Below are 22,799 nucleotides of genomic sequence, written 5' to 3'. Positions count from 1 at the left end.
TCTACAAAATTGATGTAAAAATATCAATTATGAGCAAGAAGCTACAGAACATATCAAAACCAGAAATAGATGGAACATATTTATTTTGTCTCTCATGTTGCTCCACTTAAAAGATGTGAATCGCGTAGAACAACTAAAAAGCCCAGAACTGTTAATGAGTTGCGAAAAAACTGAAAAAAGTTAATCACGCAGAAAGTTAATCACGGCAGAAAGTTAATCACGGCGCTAAAAAACCCTGTCGCTAAGAGCTTGTGTAGCTTATATTATACAATCTATTGATGATTGAATTAAGATCAAAATAATGTTCTTGCTAAGCGCAGATTGCGATTGAAAAGCTGTTTTTTATCAATGTTCTAGTGACACCTTGGAGTGTTGAAAGTGCGGTACTTTTTATAAGCTTATACTTCAACCCAAAACAAGCAACCGCCTAACTTAGCCTATCCAACTTTGCTTTCATCCCAAAATTCCAATATTAATTTTTCATTCTTATGAGATCTCTATAGATTTTTCACAAAAAATTCTTTGCGGGAGGTGGAATTTTTCTTCTTAAAGATCATTGAGTAAGGAAATCATTGCTAAAGATCTAACTCTAAATTTTAAATCTCATCGAACTTAAGTGATGCCCTAAAAATTTTAATCTTGTAACGCATAATCTGATCCAATAATTTTAAACAAAATTGCCGGTTTTTGAGCGAGAAAATAGTTCAAAACACTATTGAATAATGAGATTTTACATCTCCAACGTCAAATTTCTTGGCTAAATTTACTCAATTTTGTTCGTATTTTGCACACTATAAGTAACGTCCACATAACTAAGACCGTGTCAATTTGACAGAATTGAAAAAAAAGCCTAATTGGTGATTAATTTCGGAAATTTCCTTCTCGGTATCAGAACGAATATTTAGCATATTTAGCTTTATTTAGCTTTATTTGCCATGCCTTGCGGGCCATGCCTCAGCGGCCTGTGGGACTTGATATAAAACTATCACAACGGAACATAAGTTAAAAAAAATCAGTTTATTTGTGAGAAATTATGCTTTTAATACCGAGTGCTAATTTTTAATCCGATTATTGAACAAATAGATGAAAGGGAATAAATTTAGTATAACGGAATTGGGTATATTGGCATGAATACTGGCAAAAAGTATGCCTATGAGCAAATTTGCCTTTTTGGAAGTTGTCCACGTACTGGAAAGTCTAGAATAAACAGAAAAGCAAATTTTTAATCTTGTAGGAATAAGATGACTGGGAAAAGGTACAACTTTTTGTGAAGTCAAACAAAAAATCTTAAAACAACAGCAAACCCAGGAAGTAAAAGTAGAATGCGACATGTTCCCCGTAGTACTCCCTCACGTGGTGTATAGGCTGATACTTGTGCCATTTACGCCACCATGCCCAAAACTGGAACAGCACCTGTCTCGCATTTAGACCACTCTGCAACGTATTTAACAATTCTGGATTGTCATTGGCTGCCTCAACCTCCGGAACTTCATGAGGACCCTGCAATTGACCACTTGTTCAAGATTAATCTTTTTAAATTAAAATAATGAAAGTTCGAACCATTGAGTTTACTTATGAGTGGCGCCGGGGCATGAGTAGTTTTACTATAACTGTAACACCAGAGTATAGAGAGTACGCTTGGCCTTATTTATAAAAGTTTGCATTATATAAGTTGCAAAAAATGCATTTGCCCTATAAATTGGAAAATCCACAGGACTGAAATTTGGAAATATCTGCGGTTTATATTAGAGCAATGCTAGGTTCATACCGGTATCTCTTTTTTTGCAATCTGGGTGCTTCATGTGGCCCGTTCGCCTCTTCTTTTTTGTTCTAAAAGGTATTAGCTCTCCCAGGTTGAGGTGGCCAGACCAAAGTCACCTCTGATCAGACCATCCTCGAGCGCACACATGTTCTCGGTGCGCTCGGATTATATGGTCTGGAAAAGGCTTCGAGCGCACTTTTCGTCTGGACAATGGTCTGGAACTGGTCTGATCAGAGGTCACTTCGGTCTGGGACAGTCGGACCAGAATCAGTTTCGAGCGCACACTAGACTGATCAGAGGCCAATTTGAGCTTACAATAGTCTGATTAGAGGCCGATTAATGCGAATTTTTTCAGGTTTTTTTGTTTTTCTTCTGAAAGATGTTGCCTCTGTCAAGAGTCAACAATATAGACAAATTCTGATCAGAGCCTCATCGGGATCCGGTTGGGTTGACCAGAAACAAGGGGTCCAGCTGATAGCAACTGCCGGTCCCCTTTAAAAACGCTTTGGAATAAGATCAAGACGTTATTATGCAAAGTTGTCTAAGTTCATCTATTAAGTCAAAAACATGAATTACTGGCATACTCAATAGTATTCTTTTTCTGCACTTGGGATTTCTTTTCATTAGCTATGCTTTTCGAATTGGCTTTTCCATTATTGGATATATTACAGAAAAAAAATCAATTTTCATGAAATGAATATATTATAACAATATTGAGAAGTTTCTTAATGTTCAAATCCATTCTCTGATCAGACTATTTTGAACGCACTTTAGTCTGATCAGAGAGGCAACTTCGAGCGCACTTTAGTCTGATCACAGACAATTTTGAGCGCATTTCAGTCTGATCAGAGGCGGATTCGAGCAAAATCTGCAAAATATGCCGTTAATCTTGCAAGACCATGTTAATCTTGCATTAAAATCTTGCAAAATTCTGTTAATCTTGCAAGAAAATCTTGCAAGATTATGCATAATCTTGCAAGATCTTGCAAGATTCTTGCAAGATTAACATCCTAAATCGACCAGGGAGCGCACACTGGTCTGATCAGGGGTGACATTCGAGCGCACAATAGGCTGATCAGAGAATGTTTTTGAGCGCACTTTAAGCGCACATGGAGCTCACTTTAGTCTGATCAGAGGACAAATCAGTCTGGCTTTGTCTGATCGGAGGTCACTTTTGTCTGGGATGGTCTGATCAGAGGCCATTTCAGTCTGGACCTCAACCTGGGCTCTGGTGATAATCGCGTTAAACAAAGCTTCTGTTTTCAGCTATGTCAAACTTTGTGATACTAACAATTTGTATTTAGTTCCCCACTTTCAACCTTCTAACAGGTACTTACATCGTGTAATGGATATGCAGCTGTGAACACTTTGTCAATGAGAAGTGCCTCAATCCCAATCTCCGCTTTATCCTCTTTTCCCCATGGGGTTGACTTCAGTATCTCGTGAGCCTGAATAAATTGAAATCCGACGAAAATCGTGAACTGATTTCCTATAATTTTAGATTGACAGTATTAGTATTCCTAAAGACCGGACAAAACGACGCAAGAAATGTTCGGTTCGTTTGGTTTCTAAGAAACTGTGCATATATAAAGTTTCGGTCTCAGAAGTAAGAAAATTGTGAGTGTGTCCGGTCTCTTAGATTCGGCGATTCCTTTGAAACGTAAGAAATCATTTGGTTTTTCAATACAAAATTTGAGTTTTGTGTTTATTATGTAATCTCAAAAGTAATGATAACTTTCTTATCCAAGAGGTACGTTTCAAAATAACCTCTTGGAGTCAATTTCTTCAAAAAAGTGAAAATTGACCGACTGTCTTCTTTAGCTCTTTTGTAAACTAGTTGATCGAATATGAATATTTTTGTTTTCAAGTTGAAATTTCAACAGACTTGTTGAACATTGATGGGGCTTCAGTTCCTTAGATCACTCTCACTAAATCTTATGACCGTGAGAAACTAAGTTTAAAAGTCATTTTCGTATGATTTCCCGTGGTTTGAAACCAAACTTATCGACGATCTCTTAAGTTTAAAGTCAAACATACCAAATCTGAGAAACCAAGAATATCGACGATGATCTTATATTTAGCACAAAACATAACGACTCGAAAAAATCAAACATAATGAACATTCTTTGATTTTATTGACAAATAATGATGCCGAAGAAAAAGTAACGGCTTTTGCCTTTTTTGTGTAACTAAAAACAAATAAGTCAACTATTTTCTTACTTTTGCAAACAACGATTTGTGAGACAGAGGACTGCTTCCAGACAGGTGCCACACCAAAATTTGACATGTACAAACAGTCCCAAACGGAAAAAGCTTATCTCCAGACCGCCCAGACAAAAAACCGCTATCTCAGACCTTTGTGCGTTCGAAATTTTCTTGCATTCTTGTTGTGCTCAAAAGAGAGTATGTCTATAGTGTCATTACGTCCAACAGTCTTTCGCGCATTCGCCAGAATTTCGTGCTTTCAAAATTTTTCATGCGTTTATTGTACGTTCAACAGTGCTTAGGTTCAAAGAACGTTCAAAGTTTTTGCTGCGTTCTTCTTGCGTTGAAAAATGAGAATGTCCAGACTTTTGTGCGTTCAAAAGATTTCAATGCGTTCAACAGTCAGCGGACTTTTGTGAGTTCAAAAAGTACCGTGGGTTATTCGTACATTCAAAGCGTGTATGTCCAGGTTTTCATGTTCTAATTCGGATTGTTCATGTTCTCATGTTGCTTCATGCCTGATCATGTTATAAATTAAGGTGAAACCATTACAATGCCTATTATATTTTGTAGGTACCACGAACAGAGTTTGCGGCGCTCGATTTGAACCTATTGAACAAAATAAAGAAATGAAATTCACTGGAGTCTACTTACAATTCTAATGCGATGTCTATTGTTGAAGAATTTGTGAGGCGTGTCATGGTTGGAAAACCTATAACAAATTACTAATAAGCTGAAAAATTGGCTTATTTTTATATAATTGTAAGAAGATGCCAGAAGAAGACAAAAAACCGTTACAACTTGAAATAACTGGGTCTCTTTTCATTTAAATAAGAGCAAATTTAGTTTAAATTTGCACTAATCCATCCGCTAACAATGATGATTTTTTAACAATCTATACCGTTAAATTTTTTCAAAAAATTAGAGTTTAATTTTGATTGTTTGTTTAGTTAGTTTAAGTTAAGTTAGTTTAGAAAGTTCTGAAATGGTTTTTATCACAATCAAACGGGGAAAAAGCATCTAAGAGCAGGAATTTTCAAATTCGAGAAGAAGACATCTAGGTTCAATGGGTGTAGGAAGATATAGAGGTAATATACAAAATATCTATAGGAAGCTTTTTGCAAAAACCGCAAAACTCAAAACTGTGAGCTGTTAACTCCTTTGTTGACAACAACATTTTTCAAAATTCATGAAGCAAACATCTTCATTATCTAAACAAAATGAAAACTTCAATTAAATTGTAAATTGAAAAAAATCTAATGCCTTACTGATCTCCGGCTTTAGTGAAAGTGCAAACTTTGCTCATCTTAAATGTATCACATGAAACGATACAAAAAAGAATGAAAATTTCAACAGTTTCTCAAATATTACGGTCTAATACTTCAAGAACGGGAGCAATTTCTCAATCACCACTTTTATTTCTTGAAATTACAAAAATAAGTTATTGCAAGATTTTTACACAGATTTATGTCCCAATATAAATCGAATAATTTGTTTTTCAATTTCTTCATTCTTTGGTGTTTGAATCTTTCAGTTGTTACGATTTAAAGAGACGGTTTCAACGTAATTTTTTTTTCAAATGATTACAGGCTCAAAGCAAAGCATAATATTTGACGGGATTGCTAGGACAGTAATTTCTTTTGCTGTAACATTTGTTATCATCTGTCGAATTATAATTCGTTGATATCCTCTTTATTTTTATCATCTGACTTTTTCATTTTTAATAGAAAGTCAATCACCCTATCTTGAACACTGCGTCTTGAAACTGAAGAGTGCTCGGTTTCAAAAATTACATAAAATTGCCATCTGATAAATTAATATGGTTTATAAAGTTATTGAAGATTGATTTTTGAGATCGGGCGATCAAGGTGAACAAGATTCAGAATTAAAAATATAAAAGTGCCTTTGGATTGCTGCGCTGCATTCTTCAAGGATATATTTTGAGTAAAAATGGGACAAATATGGAGCGTATAAAGCCACACAGTAAAGTGATGAAAAGTTATTAAATGTTCTGACTAGCTTTTTTGAAGATCGGAGTTTTTAGAATAAAATAAGATTAATATGACTTCCAGCACATTCCTGATAAGGTCACAAGTTGTGAACAATGCTCTTTATGAAAGCACTTGCAATTTCTGGCAGCTAATGGATGAGCTTGAATTTTTTCACAAACTTAAAATACGGCTTGTAGAAATTTTCAAGGATAAATGGAAAGCGTATAAAATATAAATTAAGCTTACAAGCTTTCATCTTGTCAAAGCTCCAACATATAAATCTCCTACTTTTTATACAAGATAAAGCATAAAATATAGAACGGGATAACAAATGAAGTAATAATGAGATAAGCCGAATAATAAAAAACTCTTATTAAAGTTTGACTTGGCGTCAATGAAAGACTAAAGCAGTTTACATTAAGCTTTGAACACAGCCTTAACACCTGACGTGAAGAAATATATAGTCTCATGTTTTCTCGTCAGCAAGCACAACCAGAACGAACATGACAGAAACTAAGAAGACATTCTTTTGAATTGCAATATGTTGTTTGATGAGCCATTGTCACGTAAAAATTTATGCATTCTTTCAAATTAACTTCCAATCTCTCAAAAATTTTTAGTACAGACCAACAAACTGCAGGTTCTTACAAGATCTCTGATTTTTACAAGACCTCAGAAGATAGCCACCCAGTCTCACCACCAAGGCTGCCAAACGACATCCCAAATGTTTTAAGCAAAAAATCTTCTAAATGTGTCCAATATCAGGTATAGGATAATGGAGAAGACGTGAGGCAGATTGAACAGATTATAAATAGGTTTGGAATAGCTTGAAGTACCCACGTAACCAACTGCAGTTTTATTTCTGTACTGATCAAATCTAAATGCAAGTCTATTATGGTTTTTCAGTACTGGTCAAAGTCTTCTTCTAACAACAAGTCTTACAAGTCTGGCAAGTGTTGGCCACAACTTCTGTAACACTTGCAAGTTGACTCCAAAGTCAGAACAAACAATGCAAAAAACTCTGAGTAAAAATTTCGATTATTGAAAACGTGATTGGGATAATTCTGGTTTAATTTTTAGCCACTATCTCTAAATTTTGATTGTTTTCTTTGGTTGGAAGGAGATCGCTGCAGCGTCTTATCATTGCTATTGCTTGTCTGGATCATAGGGTTCATATTTCTAACACCTCCCGGGCATCTAGTTCTCTGACTTGATCAAACCCATTTTGAATCTGTTCAATCTGGTTCAATACTGCTAAGTCTGCATGGTCGCTCTGTCCTAGCAACTTAAAGTGCGTTTATTCCGTAGCCTAGCTCACACTAGCCAAGAATTGTTCAAAACGGGGTTCTTAATAATACTTTTTCAGGTTTTCCATTGTGAATGTCGCAGTGAGATGTTTCCTTGGTGCATTGGGAACTTTTTGTGCCAATATGTTGGGTATGAAAGAAGGGAAGTACTGATCCACAATCTGGGCACTCCACTCTTCAGACACGTCAGACGAGCCCTCCTTCAGCTGTGAACAAAATATTCTCCTACTTAACTTGATTGATTAAGAATGAGATAATAGCATTTAAAATACCGGATTTCCTAATACCAAAATTTTATAATCTAAAATGTTACTTTTAATTTTTTTTAAACTCCGCACTAATTTTTTGTTGGGATTATTTTCTTGGATGCGGGGGCCGTATGTGGAAAAACTGGAATTCTATATAAAAACTTCATATATTTGTTTATAATAGGATATGAAGAGGTTACGGATAGTATAAAATCATATGATCCTTCTTTAAAATGAAAAGAACTTCAACCCTGTTGATTAATCTTTTTGTCAAATAATTTATGCGTGGTTTCTTGCGTACGAAAAATAATCATGTTGTTACGTGCTTAAACGAGCAAACTAAATTAGATGAGAGAGTGGTTGCAGGACTCCTAGTAAGGAAAACCTGTTGTTAACCTGAAGTGGAATTCGTATATTGAGTTCCTCCGCTAGTTCCGCCATCAAGGGAAATGGAACATGTAGCTTGTAGAACACAATAATTTCGTCCCAGTCATCCAGTTGAGCCTAAAAAGTAAATATATGATAAGATCTTTATAAAATGGGCGTAGATATAAAATGGGCGTATTTGCATAATGTTCCTAATAAAAGGTTTATATTAGTACGTTATAGTTCCAAAAATTAATCTCATTATTATTTAACCAGTAAGCCCTTGGCAACTGTCTTTTGTCGTCCAAAAATCAAACAAGGACGTTCCGCTTTTTAAGTTTTCGGCTATATTGTTTCTTTTTCACTACGCATAATCAATTAAGCAACAGTGAAATAGTCCCTAGTGCGTATGGTTCCGAAGACATACATTTGAAGCATAAAAGAACAACTTTGCTGTGGAAAATCACTTGTTCTCAACATTAAAGCATTCTTTTTCCAATTTTTTTGATGAACTACTGGCCAGAAATTAACGAAAGTATCATTGGCTACGCGTACCTCTTCAATTTGAATACCACACTCTTCTAGCCGGAGCAGAAATGATTCCCTCTTCTCCGACCTCTTGTTCTCTTCCTCAATCTCATGTGGGTGTCTGGTATCACGATGTTCTGAAACCCGGTCTTCTTCACTGTCTTCCATGTCTTTGGGTATCGAGTATGCCAACACGAAGTCTGATAACGGAGCAAGTATTTTATAGTAATGACTATTATAGGTAAATTAACCTATTTTGTACTTCCAAGGGATAATTCATCACCAGCAAGCAACTTTTTTAAGTTTTGCCATTATATCATCATGAGTTATTCATTTTGAAATTTTAGCAGATCGCATTCAAATAATATAAATTACATATTATGGGTTGCAATAAAAATTTGATTTTTCCCTCTAAGCTGATGCTAAGTGTGGCTTCATTTGCTATTCTAAAACTCACTATTTACTTTTCCATTCGATTACATTATTTAAAATTGCATTACCTTGCAATTGTTGTATGACTGTTAAATAACTACTAAGAAAATAGATGAATCATATATGAACCACCTATTATGATTACTCAGAATTTGTTTCCTTGCAAAGTTTTGCAGCGTTGATTTTTTGCCCGATATAATTAACTCAAAGCATTATCATTGAAGATTTTTGCCATTCAGGTTGATTTCACATGCTGCTTAAATGACTGCAAAGAAATAATGCAATTCATATGAGACTAATAGGAAGAACTAAGAATCATACACTCTCTACTATTATTACTAAGAGTTATATTAACTATATTAAGTATGGGTAAATTATAGAGTTCTAAAAATTCAAGGTTATAAATATTCAAAGGGTTTAAGTATTTATAACCTGGGTTTGGTCGAGATCAGATATTTCTGAGAAAGAAACTAACCAATTTTTCTCTTTTTGTCGTTGAAGTAACACCTTTGGCTTATATTGTCAAATGCCTTTTCTTCCTGAAACAAAATTATCCTATTGAGATAAAAAGCGTTATCTGCAATTAGTCTCTTAATCAATTTTAGTTTGTTCATGTTAAGTTCTACTAGATCGTGGAAATGGCAAGGTTTCTAAATTAATTGAGCGTTCTTACCAGAGACTGGCAAAATTATTATCATTTAATTAAAGCCAAACAAACTTCAGTACAAGATTGAACATAATTTATCACTAAGCATATTTTAATATTGAAACTAACTAAAGGGACAGTCATTAAAACGTCCGGGCGACGAAAGGATTTGACGAGACTTTTAGTAAATTATACTAATTGAAGGACTAGGCCGAGTTAAAGCTCGAGAACGAGGCTGTGAAGAATGGTTTCTACTGAGGATCCTGCGCTTCCGCATCATTTGGTCCCCGGATCCTGACATCAACATCAACCGCAATATCAACAAAAAACCCCGACTTCAAAAACAACCCGGTCATCAAAAACAATACAAATCTTAACGGCAATACGAAGGGCGACAAATCTTCAAGTCAAATTGGTGGACCAACGTAGGGACAACAAAACACGGGCATTTGGTTGGACAATCTTAGCAAGCAGCTAGCTACATAACGAATAAGTGTAGATGCTACTTGATCATTGCTTTCAAGAACTTGACACAAATAGCTCAGGACAGCAAAGCAACAAGACCATTGACTGTCAATACGAAAATGTTCAGGCTAATAGACGATCAAAATCCATGGAGCTGAAACTGGCAACAGGCGGCCGTACACTCTATGAAATACGAGAATATCAAACAAAACATTGCGACAAAAAACATAACGACAATTACTACGATCATCCTTCAATCACAACAGAAGTCAAAGAAGACATTGCGCGAAAGAAAAAAGACTTCAATTCAGCGTACTCAGCATTAGAGTGGAACAACTGGCTTATAGTCTACTTGTCGTTTCAACTATACGAAGAGATATCGAATTTTCAAATCCATCTAGTCGTACATACGAAAAAGACAAGAACGGGGCACATGGATTAAAAACACAGAGAAGCCTACAAACGCTCCCATCCAAAAAGTGTCGCTCATCCAAAAAGTGCCATTCTTCGATACCCAGACAGATCGTTTAAGGCAATTAAATTGTCAGAGAAAACTTTTCTTGGGCTGTCTTATATCATTAGTCAGAAGCCGATTCTTGGTCAGAGGAGTATGAATTACTGTCAACTCAATCACAGCTCAAAACAAGAAGTCAAATGTTTGTTCCGAATTGTTTAGTAAGTCACAGATCTAATCTCATAAATTATACTCTATAGGGACTAATGAGGCAACAAAAAACAAATGCAGTGAATTTAAGCCATCAAAATATCCAATTCTTTTAACCACAATTGTCAGTCATGATGTAGTAGAATGACAACGGTTTCACGTTGCTTGTTTCCAGGCAAAATTAACAGAAACCAAGTGAACAATTTGGAACAAAACTCGATGGCATTAAACACCTAGCAGTGGCAGAGCGAACTTCAGTTTGCAGAAGAGTTCACACTAATTTTGACAACCAGAACAACTTGAGAGGAAACCGATAGTCTAACAAAAAGGATTAGAGTTTCTAAGTAAGTTGAGCTTTCTCAAAAAAGGTTGACAACACTGCTATCATTTGACGGAAGCCATGCAAACTTCAGTAGAAGATTGAACATTGTCACCAAGGATATTCCTAATTTCAATCAAAACTAAAGTTAGAGCGCTTTAGAAGTTCGAGTCTTAATAAATTTGACTAGATCTTAAGTTATTTAGATTTAGTGAAGAACCAGACTGGCGTAAAACTAGAGATCCAATCTGCGAAAATTAGGGTTCCGCTGAGATTCTTGAACAGTCGCAACAATTTCTTCGCGGAGATGAGGGAATTAATACTTTTCTAAAATATGCATGAATTTACTACCACCATGGTTGAGATTTCAGTGCTAAAAACAACCAAGAACAAAATTGGAGTTGAATGTATTGAATGAAAGATTAGCCGTTTCTAGCGGTTAAAAGTCACCCTTAGAAAAATAGAATCAGGAAAAGTTTCATGAGCATGTTCCAAAAAAGTTTTTACCGCTTTGAAGAGCGCAAATAATGATGTAGAGAAAGCATTGAAAGCGGTTAAATTGTTATAAGAACAGTTTTTATTTTTTTCATCCCGAAATTTCCCCAAATTTCTATCACTTCAGTTTTAAATAGGTTAGTTGTGTTGAATATCTTACAAAACGAAGAGACACAGTAAAAAATAACAATTTCAGCTTGTTTTGTTACAAAACAGACGGTATCGAAATGTAACTAATGTAACTCAAGTAGATACTGTCAATGGTGAGAATATGACAGCGGTCATCTATCAGATATCTTTAGATCAGAAAATAACAACAAAAGATGACAGAACACAAAATTTCACGAATAGTCGAAAAAAACTTGTAGTTACAGATATTAAAACCACAAATTTTTAATTGAAAAGATCATATTTGTTCACTTGGCCCTGATCTGTGTATAGCTTCAAGTGAGGGCAACATAGCCCAACAAAAAGATATGAAAAAGGAGAACAAAAAGAACCACAATTATTAACCAGTATCAAACAATCAGGAAAATATTAATGGAATTTCATCATATCAAAGTCACAAAAGCAGCTATCCGAAAACAGAACCAGTAGACACTAATGTCTGGTTTAAAAGAAGCCCCAGTGATTGTGGAATTTTTATCGTGTAAGATCTGACAAATTTCTGACAAAACCATCTTGCTAATAGCCTGTAAGGGGATGCATCTTCTTATAAGATCAGACGTTTATCAGACCTTATACGATAAAAATTCCTCTTTTAAGATCTAACACGATAAAAAATTCCTCTCATAAGATCTTACACGATAAAAATTCCTCTTATAAGATCTTACACGATGAACATTCCTCTTATAAGATCTTACACGATAAAAATTCCTCTTATATAAATTCCTGAAGTATGGTATATTCTTCATATTGAAGACAATTCAGAGTTGCTTTCAAGCAGTAGCCAAAAAGCTACAGCATGCAACACTTAAGTGTCAGAGCAACAAAGAGAAAAATATCTTATACTGTCTTGTAAGACTTATAAGATATTGTAAAAGATATTATTTGAGTGGCAGGGGCTTTCTCCGAAGCGGTGATTATCAAACTAGGCTGAATTTTTTTTCAAAGACCAAAACTATCTTGGACTGCTAAGTTTAGCCATAGTACACAGTTAAGACTCACACTAAAACTTCCGCCAAAACAGAATCAACAAGCATTTTTTTGTTTCATAATTGGCTAGCTGACCGATTCTTTTTTTTGCATTCATAGGACCTTGACTACGTTATACGATTATATTGAAAAATTTAAAACATGTCATATCAGATCTTACACGATAAAAATTCTGTCTTATCTGATCTTACACGATAAAAATTCTGGTAAGGGGAATGTTTATCTTATAAGATGTCTTATCAGATCTTACACGATAAAAATTCTGATAAAAAGAATGTTTATCTTATAAGATGTCTTATCAGATCTTACACGATAAAAATTCTGATAAGAGGAATGTTTATCTTATAAGATGTCTAATCAGATCTTTCACGATAAAAATTCCTCTTACCAGAATTTTTATCGTGTAAGATCTGATAAGAGGGATTTTTATCGTGTAAGATCTGATAAGATCTTACACGATAAAAATTCTTAGTCAGCATCTTATCAGATCTTACACGATAAAAATTCCACAATCACTGGGGGAGGAGAATCGGAGCTCTGTTTAACGAAACTTTGACACAAGATCGAAATTTATTCGATAGTTTTGCAAATGAATCAATTAAATGTCATAGAAAAGATTAGCTCTCACTTGCAGGTAATACTTAACTGAAATATTGCTCTAGGGTAAGTCAACGTCATTTTTAGCTATTCGAACCCCTCATTCAACTACAAAAGGTATATCAATTTCAGACGAAAAATAAAAGCAAATTATCCACTGAAAACACTGTCTATGTTGAATTCAGCTTCTTTTGAACACTGTTGGGACCTTTCATTGATGCGATAGTTTGAAGGGAGACTAGAAAAGACTCTGAGCTAGCAGGCAAGTTTCAGCAAAAAATATGCCATGAAACAGTTCAGCAACACTCCGTTATCTTTAAATAATAAAACCAGTAACCCGTTTGTTGGTAATTTTAGTATATAAAAGCAAAGTGATGAACATTTGAGACCTTTGATACCACTCAAAACTCTACGACGGGTGCATCACATCGATTGGCCGAATTTGAGTGAGCAAGATTTGACTTACCCAAATTGACTGGGAAGAATAGTTCCTCCCAATGTACACCCACCCCCACAAATGTATAAGAGTGGAGGTGATTGAGGAGAAAGCGGTATAAATATGCGCATACCTTAATTATCATAGGCCGATTTGACCCCATTCAAAATACTAATCCGGTTTTTGTGCCAGAATAAGTTCTAACCTGATTAATGTGGATGTCAAAAAAATTTTGCTCAGCAATTTTCGTGGAACAAACCGCAAGTGTTTTCCTTAAAAGGGCAACATCGATAAATGGATATCAAAGCTTTAAAAAAATTTTCACTGTAATCCACTGCGTTATATTCTTATTATCTGCCCGTGTGGGTAATTTTAGTCCACTAATGAGGCGATTTTAATCCGATAAATGATAAGGAACTTGTGAGCATGAATTTGTTTTACTATTATTTAAAATAAGGCTGAATAATTGGTTTCGAATTTGATGAGGTTATTGTAAACCAGAAAGTGGTTTCCTATAATACAAGAGGAAACCAAGTAAGTTAATTAGTCAGTTACAGTAATATGAAATTTTTAAAATTTGTTTGTTTTATGAGAAAAAATTGCTTATACTTAAAAAGCATGGCTTTTTGCTTATGTTATTCTCCAACTTTTTGGTTCTTTTGAGAAATCAAGAAAATAGGAACGGAAGAAAACACAGAGGGTCGCTAACGAGCGATGGCACATAATGTTTGGACCACGCTCATCAAAATTCTTTTTTTCAATTGTCTATCAACCGACACAGAGGTAGACTGTCAAAAAAGTAGTCCGATCTTTTGTGATTTAAGCATTGGAAGATTCCTAAAAAAAGGAAAGACATCCCTGCATACAATATTTTTACCCGTGAGATAAAATTTCTTTAATCCATTAGATTGAAAATTGGAACAAAGAAACGACAGACATTGAATTTATTCTAATACAATTTCTAAAGCAGAAAAAAATCAGTTACGTCAACTAAAAAAACTAATTCTCATCAAAACAATGCTATTCAGAAATCAAAATTTTTATCGTTTTCAAACTAAATCTCGAAATTTAATGTCTCTGGAGTAACAATTTCATTAATGTTCAGCTTGCCTGTCCCATATTTAATATCAATTATATTTGGTTATTCATACGTTGACAAAATCTTAAAAACGACAGGCGTATTGAAAAAATACCAGAACGTTCAATTAATTAATTAGAATGAAAACTAAGACATGTAATAAACTCTAAAACTAGTCTTCAAGTATAAAACATCTTTTTTATCAAGCAAACATATACGTTTACCAAACAGAAAATGGCGTTCCAAAAGTCAAAATCTAACCTGTTTTCAGTTTGATTCTCAAACTCTAGTTGCTCTCACAAAACAGCGTAGTTTTCTTTCGGGGTACAGATATTTGAAAAATTTCTCTTAACTCACGTTTAATTCCAAAAGGAGAACTGCAAAATGAGATGAACTTCAAACAAAAATTGCCAAAAACGTGTGATCAAAAGGTGAGGTATATCATGTTTGCTTTTAGAACTACTCGAACAATTGATCTCACACACTGTTTACCATTTGATATAAACCAACTTTTAAGAAAAATAGAACAGAAAAGAATCTGATATAAAATCAATAATATAAGGTTTTAAAATTCAAAAAATATAAGTCTAAGCTTACCGAAAAGTAAACTGTCAAGCAAAAGAACACTTGTTTCCAGTATAAAAGCAGCAAGGAAATTTATTCAGGAAATCGGCTAACTTTCATAACAAAACAAAACTCAGGCAAAAAAATCCCCAATTTGTTAACAGTTCTCCAACAAAAAGTAGAACTATTCAAGAACAAATGGTCAGTTTCTGAAGTTTCATTTATGCCTCCTCGGCAGAAGAATTTGGTCTGTGAAAAAACTGTAACAGCCAATTCTAAGAAAAAAAATAAATAAAAAAACAAATATAGACAACTAACTGAAGAATTGTACACATTTAAATAGCGTCAAATATTTCTCTATGACTACCCATCAGATAAAACCAAAAATTGAATTCACCCATGCCTTTTTCAATCTATGAAGATTTGAGATTGAAGGGCCAGACAACTAAAGTAACCAACAAACAGTTATAAGTCGAAGCTCGTTTATAAGTTTGGAAAAAAATAGTATCAAGACATCAGAACCAGGGAACCAAACTATGAAAACAAGCAATCCACAAGCCTCCGCCACGTCACTTTTGCAATCAATAACCCTTCTTGTCACTCGGACTCTGACCAAAGTGCAGAGAAAATATTTGTTGTCAAAACTTAAAAATCTTATTTTTTTTTATTTTAACAGATATCAGAGTCTATAAAAATAGAACATAACGAACAAAAAAAACAGTAAAATTAAATAAAATTGCAAAAAAAAACGCATAGTGTCAAAGTCAACTGACCAATTCGGACAATAGCATCTATGAATCTATGGAATTTATGATTATTTTTAGGGGACGGCGTCAGGCTTTAATACAATCAGTTTTACAGTACCCGGGCCACCACTTCTTTTCACTGAAGACATAACGATCAAGACTTAATACTCGTTCGCGACCGGAAAGGAGACGTGATTTCAAACGTCAATAACTAAGAAACACTCAACAATGTTATTGACATCTTCTTCATTATTTCGACACATATATCAATACACTCGACGGGCTTTCTATTGATACCACTCACAATTCTCTACAATAAGTATATAGAGTGGCCGATTTTAATTGGCCAAAGCCCAATTTAGCCCAGAGCCCCTGCCCCGAAATTGGGGTGGGAACACTTAACTATTGCAATGAGTAAACTGCGCTCTTATTCTAAATATTTGATTTGTTAATAGCTACGTTGGATGAGTACAATAAAGTCAAAACATAAATAATGGAACAACAGTATCAGTTTGATTGCTTAGAGGATTCCTGTTAACCAATTTTGCGGACTTTAATTTTACGTTTTGTGGATTTCCGTTACCCCCGTTGACGATGAAAATTAACTAAAGTCGCAGATGAAAGAAAAATTTATAATTGTAATCCGCGCTCCTATTTAATTTATATCCACCAAGCTAAAAAAAACATGTATGTCGGATTTTACTTGCGAAAGATGATCACTTGCCAGGAAAGATCGCCACGGACAATGACTTATCGACAAACGGCCGAACTAAATTTTTGTGATGTCTCTCTGTTGTATGGATTTTGCATTCCAAGCTACGGGGTCCGATTGCTATTAAAAACTACTAAACAACTCGTAAAATCTGTCCAGTGCCAATAACTTTCTCCGGCAGTTTTTATTTCGGAGATTGTCTCATCAGTGGGAAAGTTGTTATTCGACTCCAGAAGAAATCATCTAGTAAATTTCAAAATTACACTCACAAATTGCGCTAAGTCATTTCCACTGTCAGAAACTGAGGGGTTTTCCGGCTTTGATTGCTGATTTGCGGCTGAGTTCAGAATATTGACCAGGTGTGGCATGTCGTCTAGTGCTGGCTTTGGTGGCCTAAATTGTGTTTTAACCAATCACAGTAACATTCTGACATAACGACAGGTATGCTAGATTTTCCATAACTAACCAAAGGGTTTTGCTATATTTAGGCCAAAAAACGAAAATTTGCAAAATATTTTAAACAATTTTATAGCAAAACACATCCCGGCGGACCTGAAGAGGTGTTCTGAACGTTAAATATCAGTAATGATGAAAAAGTCTGAGACTAGACAGGTATCTCCAAACGCCATGAAAACTGGAAGTAAATTATATCTGATTATATCTAATTCCATGAAAACTGGAAGTACGTTATTTCAAGATTATATCTGATTCCATGAGAGAAAGAAGTGTCGTCAATGCCTAGATTTTATTAAAGACCAATTTAGTTTCCTCCGCCATTATTTGCTACTGTTGACATATATTCAATTGCACTTCATTTTTATAATGATTCGTGTTTTGGCTCAGTTTTCCTACCTGATGTGCTGTCTTATGCGCTCATTCAGAAAATGCAGACCATATTGCTGATGCTCGCTTTGTTTCATCAACTCAGCTAACTGCACGTTTTTACAAAGTGAGCACTTGTCATCATGCACGACCCGTGTGAGTTTCGATTGCACATTATTTCGTGCGGTAAAGTGACCCATATCGGACTGGAAACGCGAGGGGGTTCTGGTTTTTTCACCGGAAGAAGTTGTTTTCCGATGGTGAAACTCGGAAGACGATGGGCCTTCCTGAGCCCCTGAACTCTAAAACCCAAATGACCGCAAAACTCAGTTTGTGAGAGTAGCACGGGACGTAATTTTCTACTTTAGAACTCTCAACGTAATTTTCTATACACGTTTTTGAACTCAAGAAAGCTCAACTCAACTTAAACTAGGACGACGCTGATCGGCAGTTCGAGCCAACTCCATTCTAGGCATTTGTCGCTCGTACTCAAAAAGCTTTGCTGTATAGCGATGTCTTTCAACCTGTTTAGAAAGATCGATCTGAGTTTTCAAATTTCAGACCCTCATAGTTTAGTACGCTTATTATTTAGTACGTTCTTTGCACTAAACTACAAAAAACATTTGGTGAAAAGGTCCCGAAACTTTCAAGGCTATAATGACAGCCGATCAGAAAATTTCGATTAACTTTGTTTTTATTATTTACCTCAGTGGAGAAGATGCTAATTTCATCTGTAGGAATTGACAACACTGATTGCTTATCGTTCCAGTTGTCCTCAACTTCTGCTAAAAAGTCGACCATGGAGTAACATGTTACAACTTTATTTTTAAAGGTATCTCTATTCATTTTCTCTGTCTTTGTGTGAGTTTATAGGGTTAAAGGAAACTATCAAAAACAGCTTATAAATAAATTTCTCAGCCATGTCGATTTTTGTCTTTGACAAACATTTACCGGCTACCGGCTTATTTTGATTACTTACTGGCTTAAATAAATTAATGCTGAGGCTACTTTCAGGCTTTTTTTCCTTGAACATTTAGCGCCGTCTTTTTGAATTTTATTCTGCCTATTCGCCCTTCTTTAGACTTTGAATTAGACTTGCCAAGACTTTATTCCGATTATGAGGTATGAAACAACAGGAGTTGATCAATCAAGACTGCTATATATGAAAATCACAACAAAATTGTTTCTGAATAAATATTCGAAAAAGATTTGAACTTAGAATTGCCCAGAAGCCTTGGTACTTATTTGGCGTTAGTCTAATACTCCACAGACTCAAAATAAATTTTCTTCAACGTTTATTACATAGTTCACGCCATTGAAAGTTTTGTTAATAAAATAAATCTGGCATCATAATTCCAACATCTAGAAGTAAAGACGACCTGGGCGATTGAATATCCATCCAGTACAATCTCCTAAACTTGGGCATTTTTTCATGTAATTAGACCATAGATTTCAATTATTAAAACTTACTAAGGAAATTATTTACCTGAAGTGGCTTTACTTGACCAATTTAGTAAGTAGAGCTCACTTTCTTAAAAAATGGAAATCGCTGTGGATTTTACTTGGAAAACTAACCACGTGACTTCCAAAATGTGTGCAAGTGAAATCCAAACGAACATCGAATCGAAATTAAAAAAAAAACAAATACGAATTTTGGCATCTAAAGTCCTCAACTTGGGGGCGAAAAAGGTTTTATCAATTACAATAATAACCCGTATATAACGTATATAACGTATATAACTGTTTGAGAGAATTGAAGGTTGCTGGTCCTTATTTGATTCATTGCCTTTCATCAAAGTGGATATGCCCAAAATTAGTTAGACAACTTTTGAGGAAGCTTAGCGCTAGTATCAATTTCAGTTTCTAATTGAATACTTGGACACAACGTGGAGTAAATTGCTAATATTTTTGCGATAAGCTGTTTCCACAAGCTTCAAGAAAAAAAACGATCGTATACAGCAACAATTTATATGGTAGCGAGTCACTATAATTATTATTTGAAGTGCAAACAACTACTTCATATAACTTATATCCACTGTTTTTTCTTTTGTCATTACTAGAATCAACTTTAAACGCTTTTGGGCGACAGTCTGACATAAATTTTTAATTCATGACACGTTCACAAAGGGATGTGTCTGATCAAAATTTGATTTCGTTTTTCAAATAAGAACATCTAAAAATGAAGTGCTGATTGAAACTCCAATGGAACTTGAAAATTTCAGGTGCCTCACAAGGGCAATTAATCTTTTTGTATCTTTGACAGCTGAGACACAACAAACATATCTGTGAAAATATGTTTTTTTATTTATGTCGATACGAATTTGTAATCGAATTGCTACTAATATTCTCAATTATGTTATTAGTTTAGTTAAGTTATTCGACTACATTAAACACTAATCATAGAATTTGGAAACAAAACCTTAGGTAACTTTTGAACTTTTGAAATACATAAAAAATTGAAGAAATACGGATTGTTAAGCTGAACTTCTAAATTTTGGCAACGGCTCTATTCATCGGTTCTTTTTCGCTGTGCTCTACTCTCATCAATATGAAGGTGTGCCTCAGGTTGAGGTGCCAGGCGGTAAAAAACTCTGACCAGGCCATCCCAGATCGAAGTGATCTCTGATCAGAAAATTGTGCACATGACACATAGTGCACGCTCGAAGTGCTCTCGAAAGCATCCCTTATCAAATCATCTCAGACTAAAGTGAACTCTGATCGGACAAGCTCCAGGCAGTTGAGCAACTTTTTGTGTGCTCGAAGGTTTTCACAAACTGCGTTCAGAAAGAGCGACAAAAACGACATACGAAGGCTTTTTGTCAGCGTTGTCGAAATCCTCGGTATTGTTGTAAGGAGCGTCGAATTCATCGGAGACGCAGGTTTCAATTTTTGTTTTAAAAGAGATCTTAACATATGAATTTACCGCGATCAACCGATATTGTCCATGAAAAGACCATGCTCAACCAAAATGCGTTATGAAAAGAACTTGTTTTGACTTTGGCAAGAGCCTCGACTGTATAAAAACCCAGAAAAGGTAAACGTAGACAGTGTATATTGACCACAAAAGCATTTCTAGACGTTGTATTGACAACAACAATATGTTTTGACCAAATATTGACTTAAAAATGACTTGTCCTGGTCAAGACAGTTTTAATCATTCAACGCATGGTCTCTTCATGGGTCTTTTTTAATTAAAAACAAACAAATATGCGTCCTAGTGACTCAATTTTTGCGAATTATTGGCTACCGCGATTCTTTGATTCTTTTTCACTATTTATTCAGGCTTAATTTTTTCTTGTTTTGGAAATCTATCGTGCATTAAATTCACCTTTACTCAACTTTTTGTAACTTCATTTGTAACTGGTTTTTTATAGTGCAGTTTGTAATGTCCACGCCATTTCAAGTCTCTGGACCTTTCTACCTCAAATGGGTGTTAAATCAATCATTTCCCTTCATTCAGGGTTTCGAAAAATTTCTTTTGTTAATTTTTTTTGTCAAAATATACTTTTGCACTTCTTTTTTTTTAAAACCGACAAAAACCGACAACTCTCACTTTTAAATACCGACGAAAATTGATCAAAAAGACGAAAAAAAACGTAAGGGTTTTGATCGGTTTTGACAAAGTAAAACAGACAAAAATTTACGATTTCTTACGTTTGAATCCGACGAAATTTTCTGCTCTGAGATCTTAACATATGAAATTACCGCGATCAACCGATATTGTCCATGAAAAGACCATGCTCAACCAAAATGCGTTATGAAAAGAACTTGTTTTGACTTTGGCAAGAGCCTCGACTGTATAAAAACCCAGAAAAGGTAAACGTAGACAGTGCATATTGACCACAAAAGCATTTCTAGACGATGTATTGACAACAACATTATGTTTTGACCAAATATTTACTTAAAAATGACTTCTCCTGGTCAAGACAGTTTTAATCATTCAACGCATGGTCTCTTCATGGGTCTTTTTTAATCAAAAACAAACAAATATGCGTCCTAGTGACTCAATTTTTGCGAATTATTGGCTACCGCGATTCTTTGATTCTTTTTCACTATTTATTCAGGCTTCATATTTTCTTGTTTTGGAAATCTATCGTGCATTAAATTCACCTTTACTCAACTTTTTGTAACTTCATTTGTAACTGGTTTTTCATAGTGCAGTTTGTAATTTCCACGCCATTTCAAGTCTCTGGACCTTTCTACCTCAAATGGGTGTTAAATCAATCATTTCCCTTCATTCAGGGTTTCGAAAAATTTCTTTTGTTAATTTTTTTTGTCAAAATATACTTTTGCACTTCTTTTTTTTAAAAACCGACAAAAACCGACAACTCTCACTTTTAAATACCGACGAAAATTGATCAAAAAGACGAAAAAAACGTAAGGGTTTTGATCGGTTTTGACAAAGTAAAACAGACAAAAATTTACGATTTCTTACGTTTGAATCCGACGAAATTTTCTGCTCTGAAAACCAATCAATTCGGATGCATTATGCTCAGGGTTGCGCTGAAAGATTGTCTGATCCGATGAAATTTTGGTTTGGACACTTCGACCTCGGAAAGCATTTTTTCGTTGAGTTGTTTTTTTCATTATAATTCATAAAAAGGTGTATATGATAAAAAAAACTCTAACCTGTCGGCTGTTGAGATCCTCTACCCAGTTTTGTCAATTCAAAATATTCTCGTAATTTCTCAATTTCCAAAGTTATGACCTCATTTGGCGAGATTATTTCAGTCACCATTTCAATACCTTCCATCACAAAACTATGAAAATTTGTCAGACAAACTTTCAAACAATAGCTTTTTGTTTCAATTAGATCAACATCAGTTGCAAACCAGCAGTGGATGTCTGGCTTTTGTAATTTTGTATTTTATTTGTGTCACAGTTTAATAATTGAATTGAAACCAATTTCATGCTGGCGGTTTTCTGTGTAGCATATGTGAGACATCTTGTTTTGAAGTAATTTGATAACGACCGTTTTTGCATAGTTTTCAGATTGACATTTTGACTACAACTGTTTAGCTTAACTAGTCAACCATGAATAACTTTGTTTTCCATCTAAACTTATTTTTATCAGATTTGGCAGTCATTTTCTTGTGCCCGAAATATGATCCAGTCGAACTGAATCTAAATATTTTTTCCATACAGTAAAATGAATTCTGCCACGGTTAACCGTAACTATAACGTTTAATTTGTGTTTTTGTTATCTGATCTGACTCAAGATAGACGATCTGTCAATTAAAATGAAAACTAAATGCTGATTA

General features: G+C 34.7%; 1 protein-coding gene across 5 annotated transcripts in view; it reads right to left on the bottom strand.

Moving 5' to 3' along the window:
* The window catches only part of LOC142342758 (anoctamin-7-like), a 72,292-nt gene extending 49,884 nt beyond the window's left edge, over positions 1-22,408 (bottom strand). Inside the window, exons 1-11 of one of the 5 annotated variants that reach the window (XM_075394294.1) lie at positions 22,168-22,408; positions 18,244-18,323; positions 17,569-17,840; positions 16,986-17,109; positions 9,315-9,378; positions 8,435-8,607; positions 7,910-8,017; positions 7,317-7,471; positions 4,622-4,679; positions 3,100-3,210; positions 1,305-1,500 (exon numbers count right to left, since the gene is read on the bottom strand). In XM_075394294.1, the coding sequence (XP_075250409.1) occupies positions 1,305-1,500; positions 3,100-3,210; positions 4,622-4,679; positions 7,317-7,471; positions 7,910-8,017; positions 8,435-8,607; positions 9,315-9,378; positions 16,986-17,109; positions 17,569-17,840; positions 18,244-18,323; positions 22,168-22,291 (1,465 nt within the window). In that variant the 5' untranslated portion in view covers positions 22,292-22,408. The remainder of the gene's footprint in view (positions 1-1,304; positions 1,501-3,099; positions 3,211-4,621; positions 4,680-7,316; positions 7,472-7,909; positions 8,018-8,434; positions 8,608-9,314; positions 9,379-16,985; positions 17,110-17,568; positions 17,841-18,243; positions 18,324-22,167) is intronic. The other 4 variants (XM_075394296.1, XM_075394295.1, XM_075394297.1 and 1 more) reach the window with 4 other exon arrangements.
* Between the last annotated feature and the right edge of the window lie 391 nt (positions 22,409-22,799).

The sequence above is a fragment of the Convolutriloba macropyga genome, chromosome 7, assembly GCF_964194025.1.
Source record: "Convolutriloba macropyga chromosome 7, txConMacr16.3, whole genome shotgun sequence".
In the NCBI taxonomy this organism is placed as follows: Eukaryota; Metazoa; Xenacoelomorpha; order Acoela; family Convolutidae; genus Convolutriloba; species Convolutriloba macropyga.
The sequence above is the reverse complement of the archived record's forward strand: the minus strand, read 5'-3'. Positions and strand labels throughout refer to the sequence as shown.